Below are 25,781 nucleotides of genomic sequence, written 5' to 3'. Positions count from 1 at the left end.
TTCATGCTATAGGGCTCTGTCACCTCCAGAATACGGACAGATATTGTTCTGCCTTTGCTGTGCTGAGGCTGCTGTTACTTTCCTCCCTCTCAATCAGACTACTGTCTACAGTCATGTGTCACTGCCTGATCATTCTTCCATTGCCTTTATTTACCAGTTGTATCCACAGCACAACACACTCAGTGAAGCTCTACTTTTTCTTCACTTCCTAACCAATTAACTGTTTACACATAAAAATTTCTTGCTGAGATGATTCAGTTTTGTCCTCCACGTCTAGTCTCTTTCTGTACAGTTTTAATTTGTCTTTAATGTGTCATGTCTTTCCTTTCCTCCTTAATCCTTGCTTTCTCCCTCTGCTGCTCTCCAAACTCTTTTTCACCACAGCAGCAATGTTTCATCTTACTCAAATTCACCTTCCTCATTTGATTCACGCTTTTCCTTTGAATAACTTGCAACTTATTTCTATGTCTTGCTCCTTCCCACTCAACTACTACCTTCTTGTCACTCATACTGCCCAAATGCTCATAATTTGGCAAGTATCTGATGAGCCAAAGTATGTGAGCATCAACAATGCATGTTTGGGAGAGGTATAAATTTTGAATTTGAGGGGAATGAAAATGCAGAAGTTATCATCAATAGCAGAGAAGATCACAGCCGGCATTCCATAACACACAGTTTATGCCCTCCTTCTGAAAGGCATCTTCATTTTTCTCATGGTGTCACACCCAGTCCTTCTGTCTTTATTTTCATAGCCATTTGAGCTATCCTAAGCTTATGTTCTTTATTTTATCTCAAGGTGATACCAGTTTCTGGTTTGGCTATGCCAACAGCATTAACATCAAATATCTACTATCCAGCTCTCCAATAAAACTCCATTTTGTCCCACAAGCGGGAAACGATCCAAACCAAAAGCCAATAAACATTTCTCAGTTCCTCCTTAGAAATGCCTTCTTTTGCAATGCTTGCACTATAGTACATCCAGTTATTGAGTGATACATCAGTGAATTTTCAGATCTCCTTGTGATTATTTAAGATGCAGACAGGATTCTGGCGATACTTCAAAGGTCAGCCTTGTCACCACAGAAGTCCCTTAGGAGCAGATTTCATTCTCTGATTTGGCTTTTATAGGCAGATCAATCATCTAAGATCACCTCCTGGGGAGGTATTGCTTCTCTGCCTGGACCTCTTTGAAACTGCTGCCTCTCTCTTTGGGAGTATAGCTTTTAGGCTCCAGAAAATGAACTCGAAGGAGTAACTGAAATAAAACTAATGAAGACAACAGAGGAGGTAGCAGTGGCTGACTTTATTTTTATAATGATAACATGGGGAAACAAAGTATTGTGACTATGTAGAGGAGTCTAGTAAGGAGCCAGCAGATGGACAGAATAGCCAGACTCCCCTTACATGTGATGAACTCAGAGCCCCTTCTTGCCAGTGAAAGACATTGTGGTACCTGAAAGTAGGCACTGGTACTGCCACTTTCAGGATCTGCTTTCTCCCCACTGCATTTTGAGCTCCCAATACCCCAAATCAATCTTCACATACATCAGCTGCAGCTAAAACCTGAAAATCTGATATTGTTGATACTGTAAACTCTGCTGCTGTATAGAAACCCTGTTTATTTTGCAAAGCCTGAATGCCGTACTAGACTGCCAAATGGTTACAACTGTTTTTTCATCATATCACTGGGTTGTAAAGACAGAAAGGGCACCTTAATGAGTCTTCCTTGCCGACAGGTTTGTGCAACAACATATGTATTATCCCTTCCATCACCCGTTGGCAGAAAGTGGCATGGATATGTAAGCAGAGACAACAACTAAGTCTCCTAATAGCAGCTCTGGTCTCATTCACATTACCAGCAGTGGCTTCTGTCTGTGAATTTAACCAAGTAAAACATTCTCCAACTATTATGCAGGAGGGAAAAAAAAGGGGTAGGGAATATAGTCAACTCAGACCCTTTTCTTCCAAAAGTATACAATTCACAAGATTTCAGGGAGATAACCCATACAGGAATCTTGGCAGATTTCAATGCCAGAACTGTATTACCAAATTTGCTGATGTAACTTGAGTATCAAGAAAATTGTCACACTTTAGCAGACGTTACGATCACAATCGTGTGCCAAAAGAGTGCTCTTGATAGCTGGTTTGTGTCAATGATGAAGGAGATGAGTAGCCATGACACGTTAGCTCAGTTTTAAAAATGGATCTCTTAATAAAATCTCCATAATGTATTCCAACCGTTATACTATTTTTTCTTACTGTTATGGCATATTCTAGTATAGCATTTTTTGTTATTACTTAAAAAGAAACATTGTGGAAGACCAATGACTTTGAGCATTTTACCTTGAACCAAATATGCAACTGAGTGCATTAGTTTCTAGAGGATGGACTACAGGTGTCCTACTGATTTGACTGAACCGAAAATATTTAAGTATGTAAGAGATTACAAAATATGCCTGATATTCTTGCTTACAACAAAAAGCATTCTAGAAAAATATGCTGTGGGATAAATACAGAAAAATCATCCAAGGGCATGAAGGACCTTTGTTCCACAGATTTACTCCCTTCCAGTGACACTCACAGGAGAAACAGGTTCTACAATATCACAGCATGGCACATACTTGTTTAAGACAAGTCAAGTCAGTGTATCTAAAAAACTCATGTCTTTTGCAAAGGGAATTTCTTAAAAAGAGATAACCTCTCCTCTGCTGTGATGCCAGAAATCAAATAGAAGTCTTAAAACCCAAAGCTCTCTCAGCATAGGCTTCTCTATGGAAAATTCCACTTGTCTTTTCTGCTGGAAAAATGGGCTGATCTGGGACCCTAAAGCTGAGAAAAAAAGAAAGGCCAAACCATAAACCACTCTGACAAGACAACAGATTATTTGTTGAGCCATGGTATTCTTCTAGAATTTAGATGCTAGCTTTTACAGAAGGATGTAAGAGTGAAGAGAACTTACTTCAAAGTTTCAGCAAGGAAAAAGCTCTGCTGTACATCATCATACGTAGGAGATGAGGAATAGACATCCTTGACACCAGAAAAGCCACCACTCACTCGGCAATACTTGTCAATTGCCTGCAAAGAGGAAGGGAAAAGGAGAATTTAATTGTAGAGCAAAATTTGGAAACACTAAAGGATCAGGCTTGATCAACAAAGGAGGTAGCTCTTTTTGTGCTGCATTATTCTGCTGTGAATCTCCTTGTCAGAGGATGCCATGGAAATTAACAATTTATGCTGACCAAAAAACGGTACTGGACACATACAGAAGTAAAATCCCTCCAGGGCTACTAACGACACCACATTTGGCAAACTGCTAGATGCTAACAAAGTGTTCTGGGGAAGAATACTTTCTTTCCTGGGTATTTACTGTTGACTGATATTGATGTCAGGACACAAACTCAGCAGACATGCTCTGAGCTGGTATGGCTCCTCATAGGTAACGCTGAGCAGAACATCCATCGGTCAATCAATGCAACATGTGCTATGAGGTGCATAGGAAGATGACAAACGTCCCTGGATTTTGCAGCTGGAAGAGTTTGAAGAGTTATAGGAGCTCTATGACTAGTAGCTAGTCATAGGGACTTACTGAAAGTAGGAATAAAATACCGTACTCATCTTTAGGGACTGTTGATTTCATCTTATAAACTCTTCCAGCTGCTGCTTTCTCCCCACATTTCCAACTCCTACATGTGCTCTTCTCTATTTCCCCTTTATACAGTTAAAACTCAAGTCAGCTTGTGTGCTGGACTGCAGAAGAGCTCTTTATCTTTAAAGCATGAAGTTTAAATCCATAAGCATTCCATGCAGAAAGGGGGCAATGGATCCGTGATTCACAAATCACCCAACTAGTCAGCTCCAACACAGTACTGCAAAAAGCACAATGGAAGGGGAGGAGACTGGAAAGAACGAGTCAGTAGCTCAGAGCACCTCTTGCCTACGCTTTCATTATTTCACTCACATGCACGACCTTAAGCACACAAGGATATCAGCCATTAAAACCAGCCCCAAAGAAATGACTCTGAAATGATTTACAGGTTATTTGTGCTTCCCCGCTGCTCTGGCAGTGCTTCCTCAGCAGACACCAACTCTTTTAATAGATTCATGCAGGGACAGAAAAGGCACAGAGATGAAGGAAAATGTTTGGCTCAGGATGTCTGTCGTTACCAACTACTGAACGTAGGTACCTGTAGTTCACTAATCTATGATTCAGCCCTTTAGCCTGTATGAAGTTTCCCTCTGCATGGGGCTTTAGACCCAGATTTTCATTAATTCTGATTTTTGCTAGTTATACTCAACAGAAGCTGAGGGGAGCCAAAGCAGGGGAGCAAATCATTTTTGAATTATGTCCCTTTTTATGCAGAGAAAACAAATGCAATAAAAATTAACTCTTCAAGGTCCTTCTAGTATGCCTTTGCATACTAGAAATACTGGGAGACAAAGGAGAATTTTCCATTGGACATGAAGTATGCTGGCAGATGCCACCACTGCAATCAGGAGGAAAAGTGAACAGGCAAATAAGCAAGATAGCTAGGACAGTAAGTCAGCACATCAGGTACTACACCTAACCTCCTCCTAGTATACACTCTTACCCTGTGGAAATGTGAGGTTGTTCATGGACCAAAGAATAATCCAGTTCTTTCAAATTTCTGAAGACCAAGATTTTTAAAGAAGCAAGATGAGAGACTAGCAAAAGTATGCTACTGGGAATGGCTGAAGCTCTAGAGCCTGAGCTTATGCCAAGAAGGGTACTGTCTTTCTTTGGTAAATCTAATTCTCTTTGTAATTCCTTATCTCAAGTGGAGTCTTCTCCAAGTTCGGATGAAAACACTCCCTTTTTTGTTGGGAATTGAGCCTATAAGGAGAAAGCGTCTGGATGAATTTTTTTTAGATCTGGTTACCAGCACAGGCTAGGGCTACACTGAGACTATTCACATGTTGGGATGTGGGCGACCAGGTTTTCTCTACAGTCTGGAGAGAAAGGTGTATGTGACACATCTAGCCCAACAGCATCACATGCATGACAACCTCTTTGTCTGCATGCTCCTGCACACTACAAGTGATGCCAGCTAGCACATGGCAGCCAAACGGGGAAAAAAGGAACAGAAAAAAACCAAACTGCTTGGCAGACTTCTGAAGAAATAATGCATACGTAGTCTATGGAACCATTTGCACATTCCTCCCCACAAGTCCTACAGCCACTAGGCAGGTGTGACATGAAAAACAAGAGCCAAAGCACTTTTGCTTTCTAGGCAGGAAACGAAGTGCTTCCTCTTGCCGCCATTCTCTTTTTTTTTATGACACTGCAGAACATGACCTTGTCTCTGCTCTGGAGTGTGGCAAGATGGGGTGGGGGAAGCTCCAATGGTTACAACCCTGCCAGGATTTCTGGCATGTGGAGTCTGACCTTGCAGGGGTCCCTCTGGTCAATGATTCAGCAACCCTGACACTGTGTGCCACAGCTCAGACAGGAGAAACGTGCTAGTGATTGTGGCAAAATGAAAAGATGGAACAAACGGTACCACTGTTAGGAAATTGTATCCTTCCTCCTCAAGAATGAAATCCCCAAGTCAACCTAAGAGTCGCAACTCGTTTATTCTGGAGACTGCAGGTAACAGATAGCACCGAGATCCTGCTCTGCGCTGTAGAAGTCTCACGCTTGGATAACTAAGTGCAACGCTGCACTAAGCTGGCAGGCCTAGAAGCCTGAAGAAATAAAATGTGTGATTTATATTATTTTACCTTACAATTATGAAGTAGTCTTGTATCTTCAGAAATTTCTCTTTGGGGAGACAGACTCCAGCTAGACTGGAGTTCAGGATGGGCAGAGGATTTATCCTAGTTGATTGGCGATCTAGACACTGCAGGTAGTAATGAACTGTATAGGGAAAAATTCCTCTGAAAGACTGCTATACAGCTGTTCCTCCAAATATGAATAAACAAATTGTCCTTGACTCAGAGGTGTACAGAACTTCAGGATATGGGCTGAAAAGTTTGGTGCTGTAGACAAGCTGCTTAAAAGGCACTTGAAATTTGCAGTGTTCTGCCTTCACACAGGTCTCAGAGTATTTGGTGTAGAGGCATCTGATTTGCCACCTGGACACTCTTTTGCTCAAGAGCTGAAGACCAGTTTCCTTGATAAAATGATGCTAAATTTATTACACCCTAGAATACGGGGAAGTCCTAGATGACCGGAAGGGTATCAAGGTAATGCTACTATTACAAGGCATCGGCCGACTGACTGGACAATTTTAGGATGGCATACCTGATGTTAGTCCCAAACAATTATGGGAACACATGTAAAAAATATAAAAGAACAAGAGTTAATTGACACCCATCAGCATGGTTTTATAGAAAACTACCTTGCTTACAAGCTTGATTTCCTTCTTTGAGGTCTACAAATTGGCAAATAAAGGTAACTGTACAGTTGTAATAAACTTAAAAGTTTCTGAAGCAACTGACATGGTACCATAAGATGTTATGATAAAACAAAATAGCACTATATCATATCAACATCACTATCTTAATTTAAAAGCAACTAATGGTGCTCTAAGAACGAACTGGCAATGTAAAATCATCACCAAATAGAGCTGCTTCTAACAGAAATCCACAAGGAGTGGTCTGAAGTTTTACCAATCACTGCAACACAGCTGCTGGCAAAAATTACATGGGTAAATAACAGCAGACAGTATAATGTGGCAGTAACTGGGGTCCAAACAAAGTGAGCTTCATATAACCAGACACACAAACCTAAATCTAGACATAAAGGCTTTGTAACTGCAGAATCAGATTAGCCTGGAAAGTAGAGACACTTAAAAGAATTCAGTGGCCACATGAGACAATCCAGTATGAGTTCCTGCTAGGATGTTGTGGCAGGTGCGCACACAGGGATAGTAAACAGTAGCAGGGATATAATTTTACTTTTGCAGAGGGCTGTGGGTAAAGTCAAAAGTGGAATATGCAATTCTAGAACTCATTTTTAAAAAAGGATGATGAACTGACGTGGGTGCAGATATTTGGAGAAAATGCTTTACAGTGGGAGACAATACAATTTGTTTAAGTAGACTCAGTAGTAAGCTTATTATAATCTATAAAAACTCTTTGGAAAGAAAACATGGGGGAATAAAAGACATTTTAATACGGCATAGGAAGTCACAGGAAAACCCAGTAACTGGCAGCTGAAACTAGACAAATTCAAATGGGAAATAAAGCATATATTTTTACCAGCACAAGTAATTAAATAATGGAACAAACTATCAAAAGAAGTGGATTTTTCAATTCCCTTTATTCAAATCAAGAGTAGAACAGAAGAATATGCAATTGTGTACTCTTGCCAAATACATGTGTCTCGGCTCAAAAATGATGCAAAGCGAAATTTCAGGGCCGGTGACATAGAGGGAAGTTAGAGTTGACCCAAGTTCTTTAGAACTAAAATTGGAGGTGCCTCTAGATCGGATCCCAGTTCCTTCAGTTCCTCTGGGGGTGTTTTTATGATTGCATATGTGACTCTTCTTGACTATGCCAACAACACGCTCATAAACACTGTGCCAGTTTCTTCAGCAGCTTACCTCCCAAAACACCTCTCTGGTACTCAGTTTCCAACCCACGGACTCTGAACCCCTGTTTCTTTCACCTCCAACCTATGGTTGGCTCTTTTCTTTCTACTTTGCTTCACTAAGTAGAGAGCTATAGGTTTTTCCGCTCCATCTTACTGTCAATCCTAATTTGCCTGAAGTCCTGTATATTATTTTCACTGTAATAGAAACTCCGAATGAACTCTGCAGCTTCCCTGGTGCAATCCTGCTTAGTCAGATATGCAAGTCCCCAACAAATAGCTGAACCCTTCATTCAAACAGCTTAGATCAGTCATTGGCTTTACATTCCTATTGTGAGGCGGTGGCTCTTATTACTTTCAAATAATTAGCCTAAAAAGGATTTTAGTCATTTTCGGTATTTACCCCAAATATCTTGAGTGTGTATTTCTGTAATACTTCAGCCAGCCCCCAGCATACCATCATCCAATTTGGCTGGCCCAGTACAATTGAGATTGATGTTGTCTCTAGTGCTAAGTATAGCATTAGGGAGAATTAGCCCTTTTTTATGAAGAAAGAGATAAAGACCCTGTCACGGAGATTTATGATCACTGAGGAAATATAAAATTCAACTTCCTGTTTTTTCCCCACAGACACTGGATTTGGAGATGTGACAAAGCAGGCCTTAGTCAAAGCACACCATCTGCACTAAAATGTCCAAGTTTTGTTTGAAAACCTAGATAATAAAGCCAAAAAGAAGCTGCCAATGGTGAAACAGATAAAGAAAGTACAGTACAAAGATCTGCATACACGTACAATCCAGCCCTCTGTGCAAATTCCCATTGAGAAAAGGCAGAAAGAGATCTGGGCTGGAAGTGCTAAAGAAGCTTAAGTAATGCAGTATACTGAAAAGCCAAGTGGTTCTGCAACGTATCCTGGGTCATCTCTGAAGAGTTCTTAAAATGACAGAAGCAGACCTCTAACATATTGGTGAGCTAGCCCAATCCATTGTGGTAGGGATGTATTCATGCATTCAATGAAGCAAACAAGGGAGACCACTAAGAACTCAGGCATCAAACACCAGGTTACACCAGGTCCAGTGTAGAAAAATAAGACCATTTAGAACTCAGAAACAAAACTCAGTTTCCCCAAAACTTTAAAAGAACTACTAGACTTCTGATGAAGAATGTATCATTTGCCACGAGAAGTCTGTAATACAGATTTCAAAGAATGCATCAGTGGTTGAAAGACAAATAGAAAGCAAATACAGAGAGTGTTGTACACAAGCGGCAAGCCAACTTCTCTGTGTCATCCCAGATTCTTCTTTATTTATAAATGGAGGAATAAACACAACTAGAGCTGTGTGTGGTAGGGAAGAAGGGAAAGTTGTGAGTAGGTGTGAGGAGTAAACAAGAATTTATTATCTGTATGCAGGGAACAGAAAACCACGGGGAAGAAAAAGCTTCCTGAGCTTCTATGTTAGTATGATGACAGGGGAAAGAAAATCTGTAATTGTGGGAGGGAGGGGTATGCAAAACCATTTATGAAGAGTTCAAAAATACTTTACAGCTATGTTGGATAAAGAAGCTCTTTATTGAGGAAGCAAGCAAAAAAAGGCACCCTGTAAGGACAGAGGCAGTTAAACATGTGGGCTGCTTGATTTACACAACTTCGACACAGGTTGACAGAAGGATAAAATAAAATCCTACCCTGCACACAGAAAATTGGAGGCAGGGGAGGAGGAAGAGAGGGTTTGGGTGTGAAAGCATTAATGGCGACCAAGATATGATGGCAAATGAAGAAAACAAAACCAAATGCAATTCAAAAGACATGCTTTGCAGTGTGCTTAAGAGACAGAACTTGGCCTGAAAAATTTACAATTGTAAATTCTTTAACCTAGTACAAAGGACCCAATCTCAGTTTGGATCATCCAGCCATAGCTTCTGACAGGAGCTGGTGTTAGATCAGTAAGCATTTGTAGTACACACAGTGGCAAGGAGCAGTTTACTAAATCCACTTCTTTGTCGTGTTAGAAACACACACAGTTTGGGCAGGAGGGATGATGTGACTCAGTGTTTGATGTTTTGCAGAGCGCCGCAATGCATTCTGGAATACAAATGTGACAAAAGCGGAACCTCTCTCCAGAGTAACGTAATGTTGGTTATAACAAAACAGTCTACAAGGCAAAATCTAAACAAGACTAAGACACCATCTTAAAATACTTTGACTCTGCTATGTGATTATAACTGCACTGAGGGAAGGGTCAGGATGAGCTCAGCTAAATATTCTGAATCTGCCTTAACTATCTTCCAACTGACAAATACAGACTTCTCAACAGATCTCTTGCTCCAAGTACTTTTTCTGGGTCTCTTGCCTCTGCACTGAAACTGGTTTTGACCTGTAGAATAGTTTCTCCAGGCTCTTGATTCATCTCTTCCTTTGCTCTTCTCTGATCTCTGTTGGCTGTACTCAAAACATTTCATTAGTGTCTTGTTATCTTTAATGTTTATTCACATGTCTGAAACTGGCTTTGAGCTGTGTCTCCAAAGACTGATGGAGCTGTAGCAGGGAAGTGGAGGAGATGTAGTAATCCACAGATCTCGAAGACGACCAGAAAATTGCTTGGCCAGCAAATCAGTTTTGCACAGCCTCAGTACGGACCATCAGATGGAAGCAGCGAGAAACATGAGACCAAAAAAGGCTCACAAGTTCAGCCCTAGGAAGCATTTAAAAGAAGTCTTTTGGGGATTACAAATAACTTTTACAATTAGAATATTATATTGTCATTTGAAAATGAAGCCTAGTTATTCATATAGCCCATAATCTATGACTACCAGACAAAGGAGTTACCATCTATGTACGAATGATGAATGAAGGAAGGCCACGAGCAACAGATCTGTGTTAAGAGTCTTACAATGAATCTGGGTTTTTGTAGACCATTGCAAGCATTTCCAATGAGAAAGAGTCAGAAGCATTTTCACATTTTGGAATTTGATTAAAACATACGACAACTAGATTTAAACCCAGGAAAGCAGCTATATATAAAAAAGCAACAATCTCAGATATCTTAACAACAATTTTTAAGTTCTGCCTTATGTGCCATTACTTATCCACTTCCCCTTCTGGTCTACTTCTAGTGATGTAATTTTTTGTTATAACCGAGCAAATCTAAATCTAAACTGACTGGCAAATTTCCTTCCTTCCAACTAGACAATTAAGAAAAGAAAGAGCCGTGATACCAACCCACATATACGTATGTACGTACTCTCTAGTCTACAAACACTCTGAGAACAGTTGTCCTACCACTTGTGTTTTAACAGCCAAGAAGAAACTGTAGGAATAGCTTTGTCTTTTAATCTAATCTGAGTGCTAACACATGCTTAACAAAGTTATTTATAATACACTTTCATTTCGCAGGATAAATTACTTCTCTCGGGGGCTGTGAACTACTGATAACAGTAGGAGTCCTGACCAGCGCATTCTATTTCCATCCCTAAAACCCATCAGCTGTATAATGCTGAACACGTCTCTCATCTGTGCATCTGTTTCAGCAGTTGCAAACCAGGAATAACTACACGCACCCCTGTATATACCGCATTTTACAGGGACTCGTGAAAATCAGTTACCATTTGAAGTGTTTCAGCACCACTGGATGAAAGTGGCTACAAAAGGAAATACGTAGAATTAGCTTACTGACAGATAATCAATAGATTTACCTGCGTTGCCTCCCAGCCCCACTGCCTGTACTTGGGATCGTGGGTGAATCTCCACATATACCAGTAAGTCTCAATCACCTCTGGTCTTAGGATGTAATACTTCTCATTCTGCCGCACTGCCACCGCCTCTACACCACCATCAAATTTGAATGCTTCTGGACCCAGCTTTAATGCTGCAGAGGAAAGGGGGGGAAAAAAAAAGAAAAAAATTATTCCTTACCAATTTTTGCAGGAAGGGTGGCTAGGAGACTGCCATATCCCAAGCATGTGAGAAAAGCAGAAACTAGCTTGTCTTTAAGCAGTTTCATAAATATTTCCTATTGTTGAGGCCTATAATTTTTCTTACAAATAATTTATCCAATTCCTGTGAGAAAACTACCTGTCTTGACAGAAGTACAGTCATCCTCTTGAAAACTAATGAAACGCTAAGAATATAAACACATTAACACATTCAATTATAGGATAAAATTAAAGTGATCGACATCAGTTCTTTACAAGCCAAAGAAAAAAAATACGGTCAACAGAGGTTTTGATGCCCTTTGATCCCACCAAGCACAGCGGCAAGAGATCTTGGAACAAAACCAGGTATCACCATCTCAAACAACCTGCATCTTTATCCAAACTCACTTGGTTTAGAGAAGTGCTGTCAGGCCACCGTACCTGATGTGCTTCATAATGTGATCCTCGAGTATTACAACTAGGCAATGAAAACCCAGCCACACCTGAAAATAAATCTCTGAAGTAAGAGATTCACTGTTTCAGCCCTTAAAGGAAGCTGTAATGGCCCTGTGCCAGCATCTATAAGACTATTCATATAAAAAGGAAGTACCTGTAGAAAAACTATCTATAATATGAAGATGCAATTACATATATTTTTTTTTATTATACAGCTACACATTATTCCTCAAATTTGACACAAATAATGCACTCTTACCTACAGCTGCACCCCACCCTTTGCCGTGGCAGAGAATTTTTAAGGCGCTGAACTTTGAAGCTGCACTCAAGCTTTAAAAATTAGCAAAGAGATTAATCATGTAATTCCTACGGGCTAGAGGCTGAAATTAACCATGGTCTCATGAGCCTGAAAGGGGAACCTTAGAATACTACAATGAAAAATATGAACGCCTCCCACTGTGTGCCCCAACAGGAAACCTCCCAAAAACATTCCTTATTCTTTTTGTTTCAAGGGACAATAGCTATGGATGCAAACAGAAAAAAGTACCACTCTGCTTCAGCCACAGAGGTGATAAGGAAAACTCCATCAAGAAATGCTTATGATAGCTCTTCCAAAATGGGCCATTTTACCTGTTTCACTAAAAAAAGTTTAGAATTTTTACTGCAATATCAATGAGATCAGATACAGAGGTCTACCTATACAAAATTAAGAAGATAAGAATGGCCATACTGCACCAGATGAAAGTTCATCTGCTCCAGTATCATGTCTGCAACAGTGGTGAAAATCAGACAAGGATGGAGAAGAGGAAGAACGGGCCAAGTTTATATGATACCTTTTTCCAGCTTCTCTACCAGTCTCCAATTTTTTTTGAGCTCAAGACTTCTCCCAAACTAGACATACTTTTTTATGTGGTCAGTAATTCTTAATAGATTTATTTCCCAAGTACTTATCTGGTGTTTCCTTAAACCTATGTATGCCTTAAGCATCCAAAACAACCTCTGGTGAAAAGTTCCACATCTCTCCTATCTCTTCAGTGTAGAACTACGTTTTTTTGTTCTTTTCCATTTTCACCTTGGTTCCTACTAGACTCATTCAATAGCCCCTAGGTCTTCCCTTGGAGAAGAGAGTGAACAACTGATTCCTATCTACTCTCTCCAGCCCCCTGCTGATTTTGCATCTGTTGTATCCTACCTAAACCATCCCTTTTACACACCGAGGAATGCCATCCGATCCAGTTGTTCCTTGAATGGATACTGTTTCATACCTTTATTTTTCCTTCTAGCCTTTCTCTGCAACTCATTCAGTTCTACTATATCCTTTGTGAAATGCAAGGACCAGCCTGAATACAGCCCTAAAAGCGTGGACAAGATTAATACAGTAACATAATGACATTTTCTATTTTGTTCCTTCTCACTTTGTTTTTCCTAACTGCTACTGAGCTGACATTTTCATAATCTCAAGAGCAATTTCCTGAGTTGTAATGGTCAGTTAAGAGCTCATAATTTTATATGTGAGGTTAGGAATAATTTTTTCATAGGTGCCTCACTTTACATTTAACTACACTGAATTTAATTTAGTAATTTATTATGCAATTACTCAACCTCATAAGGTCCTTGTGCAATTTTTCAGCTTTCGTCTTTGCTGAGTAGCTTTTTAAAAAAAATGTTATTATCAGCATGCTTGCTTTACTGTTCCTGCCCTTTTCCTCATATATGTGTATATACGTATAGATAAACATAAGGTATATATATTTTATTTATATATAAATATATACACATTAAAATATAAAAATGGATGTTTGATGGATGGGCCACTCAGAAGATAAGGAACTGGCTGGATGGCTGCACTCAAAGGGTTGTGGTCAACGGCTCAATGTCCAAGTGGAAACCAGTGACGAGTGGTGTTCCTCAGGGGTCAGTACTGGGACCAGTGCTGTTTAACATCTTTGTCACTGACATGGACAGTGGGGTTGAGTGCACCCTCAGCAAGTTTGCTGAGGACACCAAGCTGTGTGGCACAGTCAACACACTGGAGGGAAGGGATGCCATCTAGAGGGACCTGGACAGGCTGGAGAGGTGGACCAATGCCAACCTCATGAAGGTCAACAAGGCCAAGTGCAAGGTCCTGCACATGGTTCGTGGCAATACAATGCTCAAATACAGGCTGAGAGGAGAATGGACTAAGAACAGCCCTGAGGAGAAGGACATGGGGGTGTTGGTTGATGAGAAGCTCAACATGAGCCAGCAATCATAGAATGGTTTAGGTTATTCTATAATATACATTTATACATATATATACACATATGTGCATAAATATATATCAAATATATCAGTGCACCATTGGTTAACTAGCATTAGTCCACTTCAAGAGCTGACTATTTATCTCTACCCTATTTGTCATACTTTAACTATTTTTTCTCCATGCAGGTACTTGCTACTTATGTTGCAGCTGCTTAATATCCTTAAAAGGCCTTAGTAGAAAACTTTTGAAAAATCCTTTTGGAAATCAGGTAAACCATGTCAGCTCTATTAGCCTTATCCACCAAAGAAGTTAAATTTCAGGCAGTTCTGGTGATGCATCACCTACAGAAACTGTGACAACTTCTCTTTCTTTGTAGCCTGCTGGTGCATTTAGCCTTTAATAATTTACTGATATCTACTTCTAACATTATTGCATACTCCAAGAAATTATACCACTCAGAGGATCGGTGATCCCTGCAGATTGTGACAACCTCACTGAATTTTTATCTGAGACCAAGGATGCAAAATTAATCACAGCACTTCTACTAGTAGCTGATTAACATAAAGAAGCTACTATGAACACAGTACCTTTTGGGGGAACATTCTTCTAAGCAAAGAACCATCTAAGGCCATTTTACAATGCTAGGTCACACTTTAATCCAGTTATTTTAGTATTAATGGGGCTGATAGGCTATATTTCTAGCAGGGAGAGCAGATGAGAAACAATTTCATACCATAGTGCAAAATTGCAAAGCTAAACCAGTACCATTTAAAAAAGAGACTTTAACTGATTTAAAGTTTACTTCAATAAGAGCTGTATTTAGCACTGCTGAAAATAAGGGCAAATCCTCAGACTTCTAAATAAATATCTATATATATGATCTTATAAATAATTTTGAAAACACTGCTTAATTTTTTTGTGTGTTCCTTTAAGTCTACAGTCAATCTAGCAACACATTTCCTGAAGGTAAGAAAGGATTCATAGTTTTAACAATAGGTTCTCTCATAAAATTTGAGGAAGAGACCCTCCAAGATACTTTTGTTTGAGACTCCCCAAACCATTCCATCAACGTATATTGTTATTTTATTCTTCTCACAAAAACAAGTAAGTATTCTTATCATCTTCGCCCGTGTAGCTTCTTACTGAGAGTCTTGGGACAGAGACGGCATCTACTCATACCCTGACAATGTCTCAGTTGAAATCCTAGTCAACTGGCTTATTCTACATTGGAATTGTCACACGTGAAAAACAGCAAATGCTGTACCCAGATTCTGAGGACAGTTCTTGTCAGAAACTTTAAAGACATAAAAAACCCTTTATCCTAAAATAATCTGCCCATAGTCAGTCAATACTTTACATATTATCGGCTAATGGCTGGGAAAATTCGTATTTATACGGAATAATATTTTACAAAAAATAGCATGTGCTGTAAATCAGCACATGCTGCTAATCTATATCAGAAATAGTGTGGTGAGCAGGACTAGGGAAGCCATTGTCCCCCTGTACTCGGCACTGGTGAGGCCCCACCTCGAATGCTGTGTTCAGTTTTGGGTCCCTCAGTACAAGAAAGACGTTGAGGTGCTGGAGTGCGTCCAGAGAAGGGCAACAAAGTTGGTGAGGAGTCTGGAGCACAAGTCTTATGAGGAACGACTGAGGGAACTGGGGTTCTTCTTTAGCCTGGAGAAAAGGAGGCTGACGGGAGACCTTATCACTCTCTACAACTACCTGAAAGGAGGTTGTAGAGAGGTGGGGTCAGTCTCTTCTCCCAAGTAAGAAGCGATGGCATGCGAGGAAACATCCTCAAGTTGCACAAGGGCAGGTTTAGATCAGATATTATGAAAAATTTCTTCACTAAAAGGGTGCAAGAAGTGCGTTTGTTCTGTGAAATTCTGTTTTGATTTTGCTGAGACTGGACCTTGAAAATAACGATTTTTTTTTTCCCTTGTGCTCAGCCCTTATGGAAATGTAGGTTGCTTCATAAAGCAGTATTTTACACTAATATATTATAAACCCAGGCATATACTGCAGTTTATTATGAGCAACCCTAGGAAAACACAGGAAAGGACAGCTGTAGATGGTTTATCTGAAGAAAAGGGCTCTCTATCCTCAGCACCTCGCTGTCTCCTCTGGGCACACCAAATGGGGCAAGAGTTCTCCCAACTCTACAGGAGACAGAGATCAGGCTCTCCCCCTTGTTGACTGAAACACAAACCAACCAGCTGAACCAGGATGTCTGTCTGCCCTCTTAAAGACAGTCTTTTTCTGCAGCCAGCTAGTCTTGCCATTGAAGTGCACAATTATGTCTCAAATATTGCTGTTAAAGCATAATTAAAAAGTTGACATTTTGCACATAACGGAGCTTTATTTTCTTTGAAAAATCAGTCCAGGGGAAAAAAAAACAAACAAAAAAAATCCACATTATTTCAATTGCAGGACTGAACAAAAGAAAACTAGGACACTGCAAATTTATAGCTGTCTGTACAACTTTCAGTTTGTTTCCTTCATGTGTGTGTTCTTATACAGTCATTAAATATGTAACCAAAACTTTTATCCCCCTGTCTTTTGACTTATTTAGGGTACAGAATAAACATCTGAAGGAATAAAATTAGGACTGCTGCACAAACAACTGTAAATTCAGTATGGCTTATTTTCAAGTGTCAAACATTCAAATGTTTAATTTCAATGTTCAATTTTTCAAAGTGCAATAATAGTTATTATGCCCTACCTTTTTCCTTAGCCATCCTCTTTTTTGCCGCCTTTTTTTTTTAAATGCTATTGCTACCCAGGTAAAAGTATTGCTCATGACCATCAAATTGAATTATTTAAAATTACAGGTAACTATACAATACTATGTAATCCTGTGAATAACTACATGAATTCTCATCTTAAAAGTGCTTTTGAGTTTTAGTTACTATTACTTCTATTACGAAGTTATTTCAGAAGCTCACTTCTCTGATGGCTACACAAAGCCATTTCCAATTTCCAACCTACATTTATTCACGGCGAGCTTACAAATTTTGCTCTGGGTACAACTGTGTTGTTTATATCTTAAAATAACTCTATTTCTTTTCAGTGTTTACCCCTTGAGATGACAACAAAATTAATTCCCTTCTTTGGCATTATTTTTCTTGTCAGAGCAGGCCAACCTCTCTTATTTTCCCACTGCAAGATAAAAGCTCTGTTGCTCTAATCGTTCTGTTGGTCTTCCTCTGCATTTATTCTGCTTGAAATTCAGATTTGTACAGCATATTCTGGATGACAAATTATACGTGTCTTCTAAGGCAGTGTTAATATTCTCTAATCTCTGCTGAAAATTTTTCACCTGATACAGACTAGGGCTGCACTGGTATTTTTCAACTCCCCATTTAGAAGACAGAGCTCCTGCCTTTTTTCTGGTGAACTTTTTACTTCTGACAGTGCAGTCCTCAAGATCTTCCTGTTTACTATTCTGAGACTCTTCTGTTTTGACTGTGTCTTATGACTTTTTGGCCACTGTAAGTGTAATCAGCACACTCCGACTTTATGCATCAATGCCACTATTAAAGATGTACAATAAACCTGATCCCTAAGGCTGAACTTGAGAAACTTCCATCCCAACAGTGAAGTCTGATATTGCCTTCTCACTCGTCACGTCTTTGGCCATCTCACAGTTTGCATACTAATGTTCATCTTCTCTCTAGTTTAATTATACTTACCTAGAATATACTATTACTAAAAATAGTGAAAGGTGTATTTACAAATTTTTCACTCTACATAACTGTAAGAATAGTATATATGAAATGAAAAATTGCCCTATGTATATGGGAGGACAAGAGTTCACACTCACTCCTTCCTCCCTGCACCCATATAACCTATCTTAGCTGACTGATCCAAAAATAGGGATAAATGTGCAGTAAGGAACCATATAAAGTCTGGTAGGTCAGAAGTAAATACACGGATGTTAAAAAAATTATACTGGTATAAAACCAGTGCATGATAGACAAGGCACAGGTCCATAACAAATCTTAAAAATAAACGACAATTTCTGTAGTTCAACTACTGAAATAACTAGATTAGCAATGAATCTTACTTGTCCTGTCATATGACTCATGACACGTATGTGCAATTTCAGCTCCAAGCTGCAAATAATGTCCAGCTTTATCATCTCTGGAACCATCTGCTCCAAGGGCAAACATTCCCCCTGCAAAACAGGTCAAATGGCCCATCTTTCTTTCAAGGTGCCCATTCTTCCACTCCCCGATGAAGGTCAGTCCTCCATTGGACTTTCTGATGAGATGTTTTTCTATGGCCTACAAGAAGATAAGGAGAGAGCTTTCAAATACTGTTTCATATGCAAGTTTTACATACTACCTCTTCTTCAAAGTATAAGATACCATTTTCAAAACAAAAAGAATTTTCTTCTTTTGCCAAATTCACTTCTGAGCACTACAGGAACAAACTGTTATAAAAATATAATTTCAATGCACACAAAAAAATACCCTCACTGCTAAATGATGCGAATGAGATCAATCATAGGAAAACCACAACATGGCACTTTTAGCTGAGAATTCAGTACATAGTTTATGGCTCAAACAATGTTAATCTACCTGTTAACTCTGAGAAGGATCTATTTGTTCTGCTGTACAGTCTGTGTGTTTTCAGCATAGATGCACATCGGATACTTTGGTCAGCAACATATGCAAAGGCAGCACCTTTAAAGGTTGACCTCTCTGTCAACCTTTAATAGGAAGTGAGCGGAATGCTCCAGCCACCTTCTAGGTGCTTCTCCATAGCAGCGTTCTGATTGTATATGGTCAAAGGATGGGTGAGGGTTAGAGTAGCTGTTCGCAAAAAACATTATTGTACAGGTGAGGTAACTTATGCTTTTTCTTTGCACGTTTGTACCAATATATGTTGTTGCTTGTGATTTATAAATGGTATTCTGGTAGTAGGAAGGAGAATAGCTGACCTAACTTTCCAAAGTTTGCAAACTACACGGAACAACACATTTACTTAAGCCTCCTTCAGAGAGGTTCACAATCCCAACCAATCTACTGCAGTACTTACTATCTTTAGTGTTAGACAGTTTTTCTTGTAACTACAATCTTGTTACAGTTTGAGTCCTATAATTATAAAGGCAATTACCTTCTTTACCATGGAGACATTAAGCCCATCTTCTTTCCAGAATTCTCTTTTGTATTTACGCACATAACCCTCTGATGGGTTTATAACTTCCTACAAAGTGTGTGACCTGTGACTAGTCAGAGTACTCCAAGGCTGACTGGAGTTCAGGGATTAATGTCCACAACTGTATTTTGCACTACAACTAGAAATACTGAGAACATACAAGCAGAGGATCCTGCACATAAGAAAAGCTGTTATCATGGACGTGGAGGTCATGTCTGCTGCAGATCTACAAGTCTCCTTGCTATCTACACAGGGCAAACTATGCCGTTCACTACAATACGGATTCAAGCAATAAATACATAGATTAATCAGCTTGCAACTTGTAATTCAGGTTTAGAAGTGGACAATGAAATAGCTTTTCCCTCTAAATAAAAAGTGAGACTGCCTTTTGTTTTCAACAAATGGAGGAATAAAAAGCTTCAAGCTCTTCTGTGACTGTAGTAGGTATTTCTTTTTAAGCTGATGCTTAAGTGATACAGAACTGTTAAAGCAGCTGTATTTAACCCAGCAATATTTGATAACACAGAAGTCCTCCATCCAGGTACTGAAATAACATCTGGCAGCCTTCCAAAGTTTTCTTCAACAAAAAAACTTTTCTACAATCAAAAGTATTGAAATTACAGTTAGACAAAGCAGAATTTGTAGGATTAGGAGCCCCATCTGAGGCAGATGATAATATAAACAGTAGTCTGAAATAGTCGTGTTTCTGAGTATGTAAGTGTTTCTGTATGGTTTTCTGAATATGTTCTTGACTTGAAATGCTGCAGTGCTTGCAGCAACTTTTCTGGATGGTTATAGTGATGTAAATCTACACCTCAGCCACGTAGCCAGGGAAGATCTGGCAGCCCCCATATGGCCAAGGTGAATGTCGTAGCTAAAAGCCAACGCAGTGGCTTACAGGGAGAAGACTGCATCAGTAGGGCCCTACTATTTACTTGTACTGTGGATTGAGCCATCATTTGGATGGTGCAATTTCTCCGCTGTCCTCTGTTGAGCTTGTGCGTTCTGAATGTGATGAGAGAGACGTGCTGGTCTGCATTCCTGTTAGGTTACCTTCTTCACCAACACCACTAACAGATCTGAAGTTTGTGTTTATGGCAGGATCCAGCAAGAAGAGCGCTAAAATAACTGACAGAGCAGAAACCACTAAGTCTCTGACAGCTGCTAGAGCGGTTGTCTAACCATCACGCAAATTGGCATTGGTATGATACTGTGGCTTCTGCTGCTGGGGAGCCTGATGGGGTTAACCGTACAAGCCTCATTCGTTCTGAAAGCATCTGTACAGGAAAGGTTGGATCTGCTGAAAATTCTGCAGCTGAAGATGATACTAAGATCTGTAGCACTAGCTCTGCTTATTCAATTCTTAAACTGTGACAAAACTGACATTATGATGATTATAGGATTTTTTTTACCAAATAGCACATAAAAGTTGAGCAGTCCTTTTTAAAGGAAAGCCACTTTTACTATAAGGAGCAAGAAGGCTGAAAAGTGTTTACATTATTTATTTCACGTGGAGGAAAACTTTTTTTTTTCCAAATGTTGTGTGGAATTCCCTTTTGAATTGTATCTTTTTGTAATTTCATAACTGTTGATGAGTAAATGGTTTCAGGAGCATTTCCAGGGGGATAAAAAATCACTGTGGTTGGCACCAGGAGAGCCAGCAAAGGCCAAATTTATACACTCTCCATGAGTTACTCCTTCACTCAAGACTTGCTTTCAGGGTTTGACTGAAGAATATCACCTAGATGCAATGTGGCCCTCTTTTGAACAGAGAATACATCTTCTGAACTTGAACATCACACTCCTGTATGAAGGGCAGTTTTTGAAATCTGAAAATCAAGTTCTGTCAGCAAGTTAAGTTCCAACTTAAGAGCTGCAAAGGAAGCATCTCCAAAAAGAAAATAAATGCAACCCTCTCAAAATACTTTATCATTCAACAACCTACTGCTTGCTAACTGTATAACACAGACAATTAATATTTACACTAATTAACAAGGAATAACCGGGCATTGCTGGGAGCACTGCCTAGTGGATGAGAAAAGCTTGAGCAGGTCAGGACAGATCTGACATTTGTATCCTGGGCTGGATGCCTGGGGCCACAGAGCACTCCAGTAAGAACTGTAAAGCAATGACATCCAGTCTGAACATGAGGAGTATACATGAACTAGAGGGAACATGTATACTTAAGGTCCCAAAGAAAAGACTGTTCGCATCAGCTGAGAGATTAACTGATGAAGAAGCTTCCTTAGTCTGTGAAATGCCCAAAACAGAGTGAGATGTGGAAACAGAATGTTCTCTATCTGATGTTCATGCTTTCTGTGAGTTTTATGACTACAAAAAAAAAAAGCATTTTCTGAGCTGTCTTGCAGCAGTACTTGCTATGTTGTAATAATCAAACACACTGCTGAATCCTTTTAGCTATCTAATGCTGAGCAATAAGAAAGAGCAAGGATCAAATTAGAGAGCCTAATAAATTAGACTACTCAAGGCAACAGATCAAAAGGAAGCTTCCCTATCCTCTGGCTGATGTGAGACGGAGAAAAGACACTTTAAACTAGACTAGCTGGGAGGTCCACAAGACGACATTGAAAGCAAAATTAAGAGGGCCCACCCTCAGTACTTATCACCAAAAAAAATTCTCAAAAAGTTTTACAATTTCAGCTCTTATCACAGCTGTGAATCTGTATACTAGGACATTGAAGTGAAGTGTCCTTTACAGTGGATTACTGCACTAATGTTATATAGCACGTAGAGGTCACGGATACAGAATTTGTTCGTACTCTTGTCATGAAGTATGTGGTAACCTGGGTAAGGCTTCATATGCCATGGACTGGAAATCATGACATCTGAAGAACAGATGCTATCATCTTTCTTCCTCTTAATACCTCCAAGAAATGGGATATCACTGCCTACTGCAAGACCTGAGAGAGAGAGTATGGTTGTCTATTGTCTACTCTCCCCCCCTGTAGCAAGCTAAGGCAGTGAAGTGTGGCTGGACAGATACCTTCTTTTAGACTGGTGGGTGCGGAGAATATTGCCAACTCCGTGCTACGAGTGGGAAGAATGTATTTTACACCCTTCCCCTTCTGCCTGCATAAATGACACAGAGCTTTTGCTCGAAGTTTTGAAAAACAAAGAGTAAGAAGTATCAGCTATGGAGGAAGACCTATGTTATGGGCAACAACAAAAGAATATTAAGGGAATAGATTGAGAGCAGCCCTGAGAAGGACTTGGGGGTGCTGGGTGATGAGAAGCTCAACATGACCTGGCAATATGCAGTCACAGCCCCGAAGGCCAACTGTATCCTGGGCTGCATCAAAAGAAGCGTGACCAGCAGGTCAAGGGAGGTGATTCTGCACCTCTACTCCGCTCTTGTGAGACCCCACCAGAAGTACTGCGTCCAGCTCTGGAGCCCTCAACATAAGAAGGACATGGACCTGTCGGAGCGGGTCCAGAGGAGGACCACGAAGATGATCAGAGGGATGGAGCACCTATTCTATGACGACAGGCCAAGAGAGTTGGGGTTGTTCAGTCCGGAGAAGAGAAGGCTCTGGGGAGACTTTATAGCAGCTTTCTAGTATCTGTGGGGTGCCTACAAGAAAGCTGGAGAGGGACTTTTTACAAGGGCATGTAGCAATAGGATGAGGGGGAATGGATTCAAACTGCAATAGAGTAGATTTAGAATAGATACTAGGAAGAGATTTATCACTCTGAGGCCGGTGAGGCACTGGAACAAATTGCCCAGGGAAGTTTTGGATGCTCCATCCCTGGAGGTGTTCAAGGCCAGGCTGGATGGGGCTTTGAGCAACCTGGTCTAGTGGAAGGTGTCTCTGCCCATGGCAGGGGGGTTGGAACTAGATGATCTTTAAGGTCCCTTCCAACCTAAGCCATTCTATGATTCTATGATTGGGCTCTTCAAAATATTGTGAGATTTTAAATAAAAATGCAAAACGTAATTACGTAAAACAAATCCTACTCATTGACTCCTTGCCCATGTCTTTCAATCTCAAGTCAGACTTTGGATAAACACAAACCCTGAACCAGAAGGCATAAATCAGTATGGTTCATGCAGATTCAAATGTACATGGGTGGGTTTAGCTGAGAGAAAGCTGAAGAGGAAACCATGCTTGCACTGCAGGTCATATCACACATGAAGCGGGAGCAGGTCAGCTCTTTCTCCTTATCCACAGTGTGTTTTCATGTGGTCCCAAATGTGCTTTGCTGTGTCTCCATTCAGAGACAGAGATTTGCCCATAGAAAATATTTGCAAGACTGGGCTTACAGTGAAGAGAATGAAAGGGAAAGTTTATTTTCTCTAATTTTAAAGTGTTCAGTTTAGGAATCAGAATAAAATATTTCAACAGTAACCACAATGGATGTTAAACATCAACTGCCAAACATTTTTAAATACACAAGACCCAATAAACTGTATTTTAGGCAATTAAAAGTACTCAACTAACATTTTGAACTACTAATGTTGACTGTAACAAACCCTGGAAAGCTAAGGAAGTTCAAAAGGACTGGGCAATAGCTGATGCATTAACAGTATTTTAAAAGGTTAAAAGAACAATCATGTAAAATTAATTATGGGGCTTCAAAAATAAATGTTTGATTGACAAGTGCATACTGATATTACAAATATTAGGAATTTCAGGAATTTCCTTGGTACTAGTCCTAAACAAATTCAAGGCAGCACATGTGAATCGGTTAAAAGCTGGCTTGCTAGAACAGTTCATACTGAAACAAAAAATTGTGAAAAATCCTCATCCCATGAAGATTCCGCAAAGATACTTTTATTCAATGCTAGGCAGCATCCCTACCAATGATCTTCAAGAAACAAATCTAAAAAGAATTTTCAGATGACACAAAAATTGATGGAGCTATAGATAGTGATAAAGGAAAAGTCAGTCCTGTAAAATCATTCAGAACAGGTGACAAAATGTGTATTAATAGAGTTAAGTATAAGGTCACACATCCAGGAATCCTGAATGTAAATCACAGTAGTAGGAAAGCAGTAAATCAAAAGGACTATAACCAACTTCAGAGTAAAACCAACTGGAAAGTGGATGACAATGCGAGGCAAAAGTTAAGAGTGCAAACACAGCTCTTAGCTAGATGAAGAGGAGAATACCGATAAGAAATCAGGCAATGACACGTAAGAAGAACCATTACATCCTTGTCTCTATACCGAAGACCCCTGGAAAATCCTTAGAAAAAAGCTTAAGAAAGAATTCAAAGTCTGTTGTATATTGTGAGACTAAAGAAAATCATGCATTTCTCCTTCAAGAGAGAATGCCTATCATACTTTTGTTAGTAACCAGCTACATGGTGCTTTAAAACAACGCAGGGAAGAAACATGTCCAAGAAGCTGAAAGCCAAATATAATCAAATTCAGGTCAGGAATAAGACATATTACAGCTTCAAAGAAATTTCAGACTAGAACTTTCATTATATATCTTTTAAAATGTGAATTTTGAGAACTCCAAGAACAGGTGTTTTGCTTTAGGAGTCTGACTGCACCGAAACTAAGCTTTAAACACTTAATATTGAAAGAAACACGGCACACACAGAGCATGGAGCAAGTTAGGCACCAAGAACATATCTGCACTTGGACAAGACTATGCGGTCCCTGCTGCTGTTGGTACCACAGCTGACTTGGCTAAAACTAGCTTGGTTACTACTCCCTATGTCTTAACTGTAGCGCAAGTGTATTGGCACATATGGGCACAAGTGAGCCTGATGAAAAGAGATGCCTGTGTAAGGGGAAACTTAAAAAGTTAATTGCTTGGCAGCATGAAGCTCAGAGCCACCACAAAAAGGCCCCCACCCCAAATCGCACTGAACCACCCTGCAGTACTGCTCTGTTTGGGCAAGCACTACTTGATCTGTGAAAGGAAGCAAGACCCTATCACAAAAGAACTATAGAACAACGAACAGACATGAGCTACATTTTACAAGATAAATATGGAATATAACGTTTAAATGTTTTAGGAAATAATTTTAAGAATAAAACCGTTCAGGACTTCAATTCCTAGAATGATTCTGAGCGCTGGATAAAAACGACTTGGTCAATCTGCATGCATCTTAGGCTTGTTAGATCTCTTTCTAATAAACTATAGCTGGGGCTTTTATATTGTACCATTTTGGACAAGCTGATTATTTTTAGCACAATAATCTGCATCAGATGTATTCCACAATAATACTTTTTAAACTACTCAGAGTGAAAGCTAGTATTTGTTGTATTCATTGCTTGATTTCTTATAGCTTACATAATCAAAAGAAGTCCTGTGGTTTGAGGGTTTTTTAATTATTAAAGATGGTTTTTAAGTTCCACTGTATTGGAAAACTCAATGAATTATAATCACCTCAATTGCATCGTCGTACATTTTCCTTGCCTCCGTGTCCATCTTGTCTGACATAAGCCAGGCTTTCAATAAATATTCATAAAAACTG

At 39.6% G+C, this 25,781-nt stretch overlaps 1 protein-coding gene across 1 annotated transcript in view; it reads right to left on the bottom strand.

Moving 5' to 3' along the window:
* Window positions 1–25,781, bottom strand: part of MAN1A2 (mannosidase, alpha, class 1A, member 2) — a 141,631-nt gene that overhangs the window by 1,570 nt on the left and 114,280 nt on the right. Inside the window, exons 10-13 of the mRNA XM_009892633.1 lie at window positions 25,694–25,781; window positions 18,232–18,451; window positions 11,246–11,418; window positions 2,960–3,075 (exon numbers count right to left, since the gene is read on the bottom strand). Of these exons, the coding sequence (XP_009890935.1) occupies window positions 2,960–3,075; window positions 11,246–11,418; window positions 18,232–18,451; window positions 25,694–25,781 (597 nt within the window). The remainder of the gene's footprint in view (window positions 1–2,959; window positions 3,076–11,245; window positions 11,419–18,231; window positions 18,452–25,693) is intronic.

This window comes from Charadrius vociferus, unplaced genomic scaffold, assembly GCF_000708025.1.
Source record: "Charadrius vociferus isolate BGI_N301 unplaced genomic scaffold, ASM70802v2 scaffold301, whole genome shotgun sequence".
Taxonomy (NCBI): Eukaryota; Metazoa; Chordata; class Aves; order Charadriiformes; family Charadriidae; genus Charadrius; species Charadrius vociferus.
This window is presented reverse-complemented; position numbering and strand designations above follow the sequence as displayed.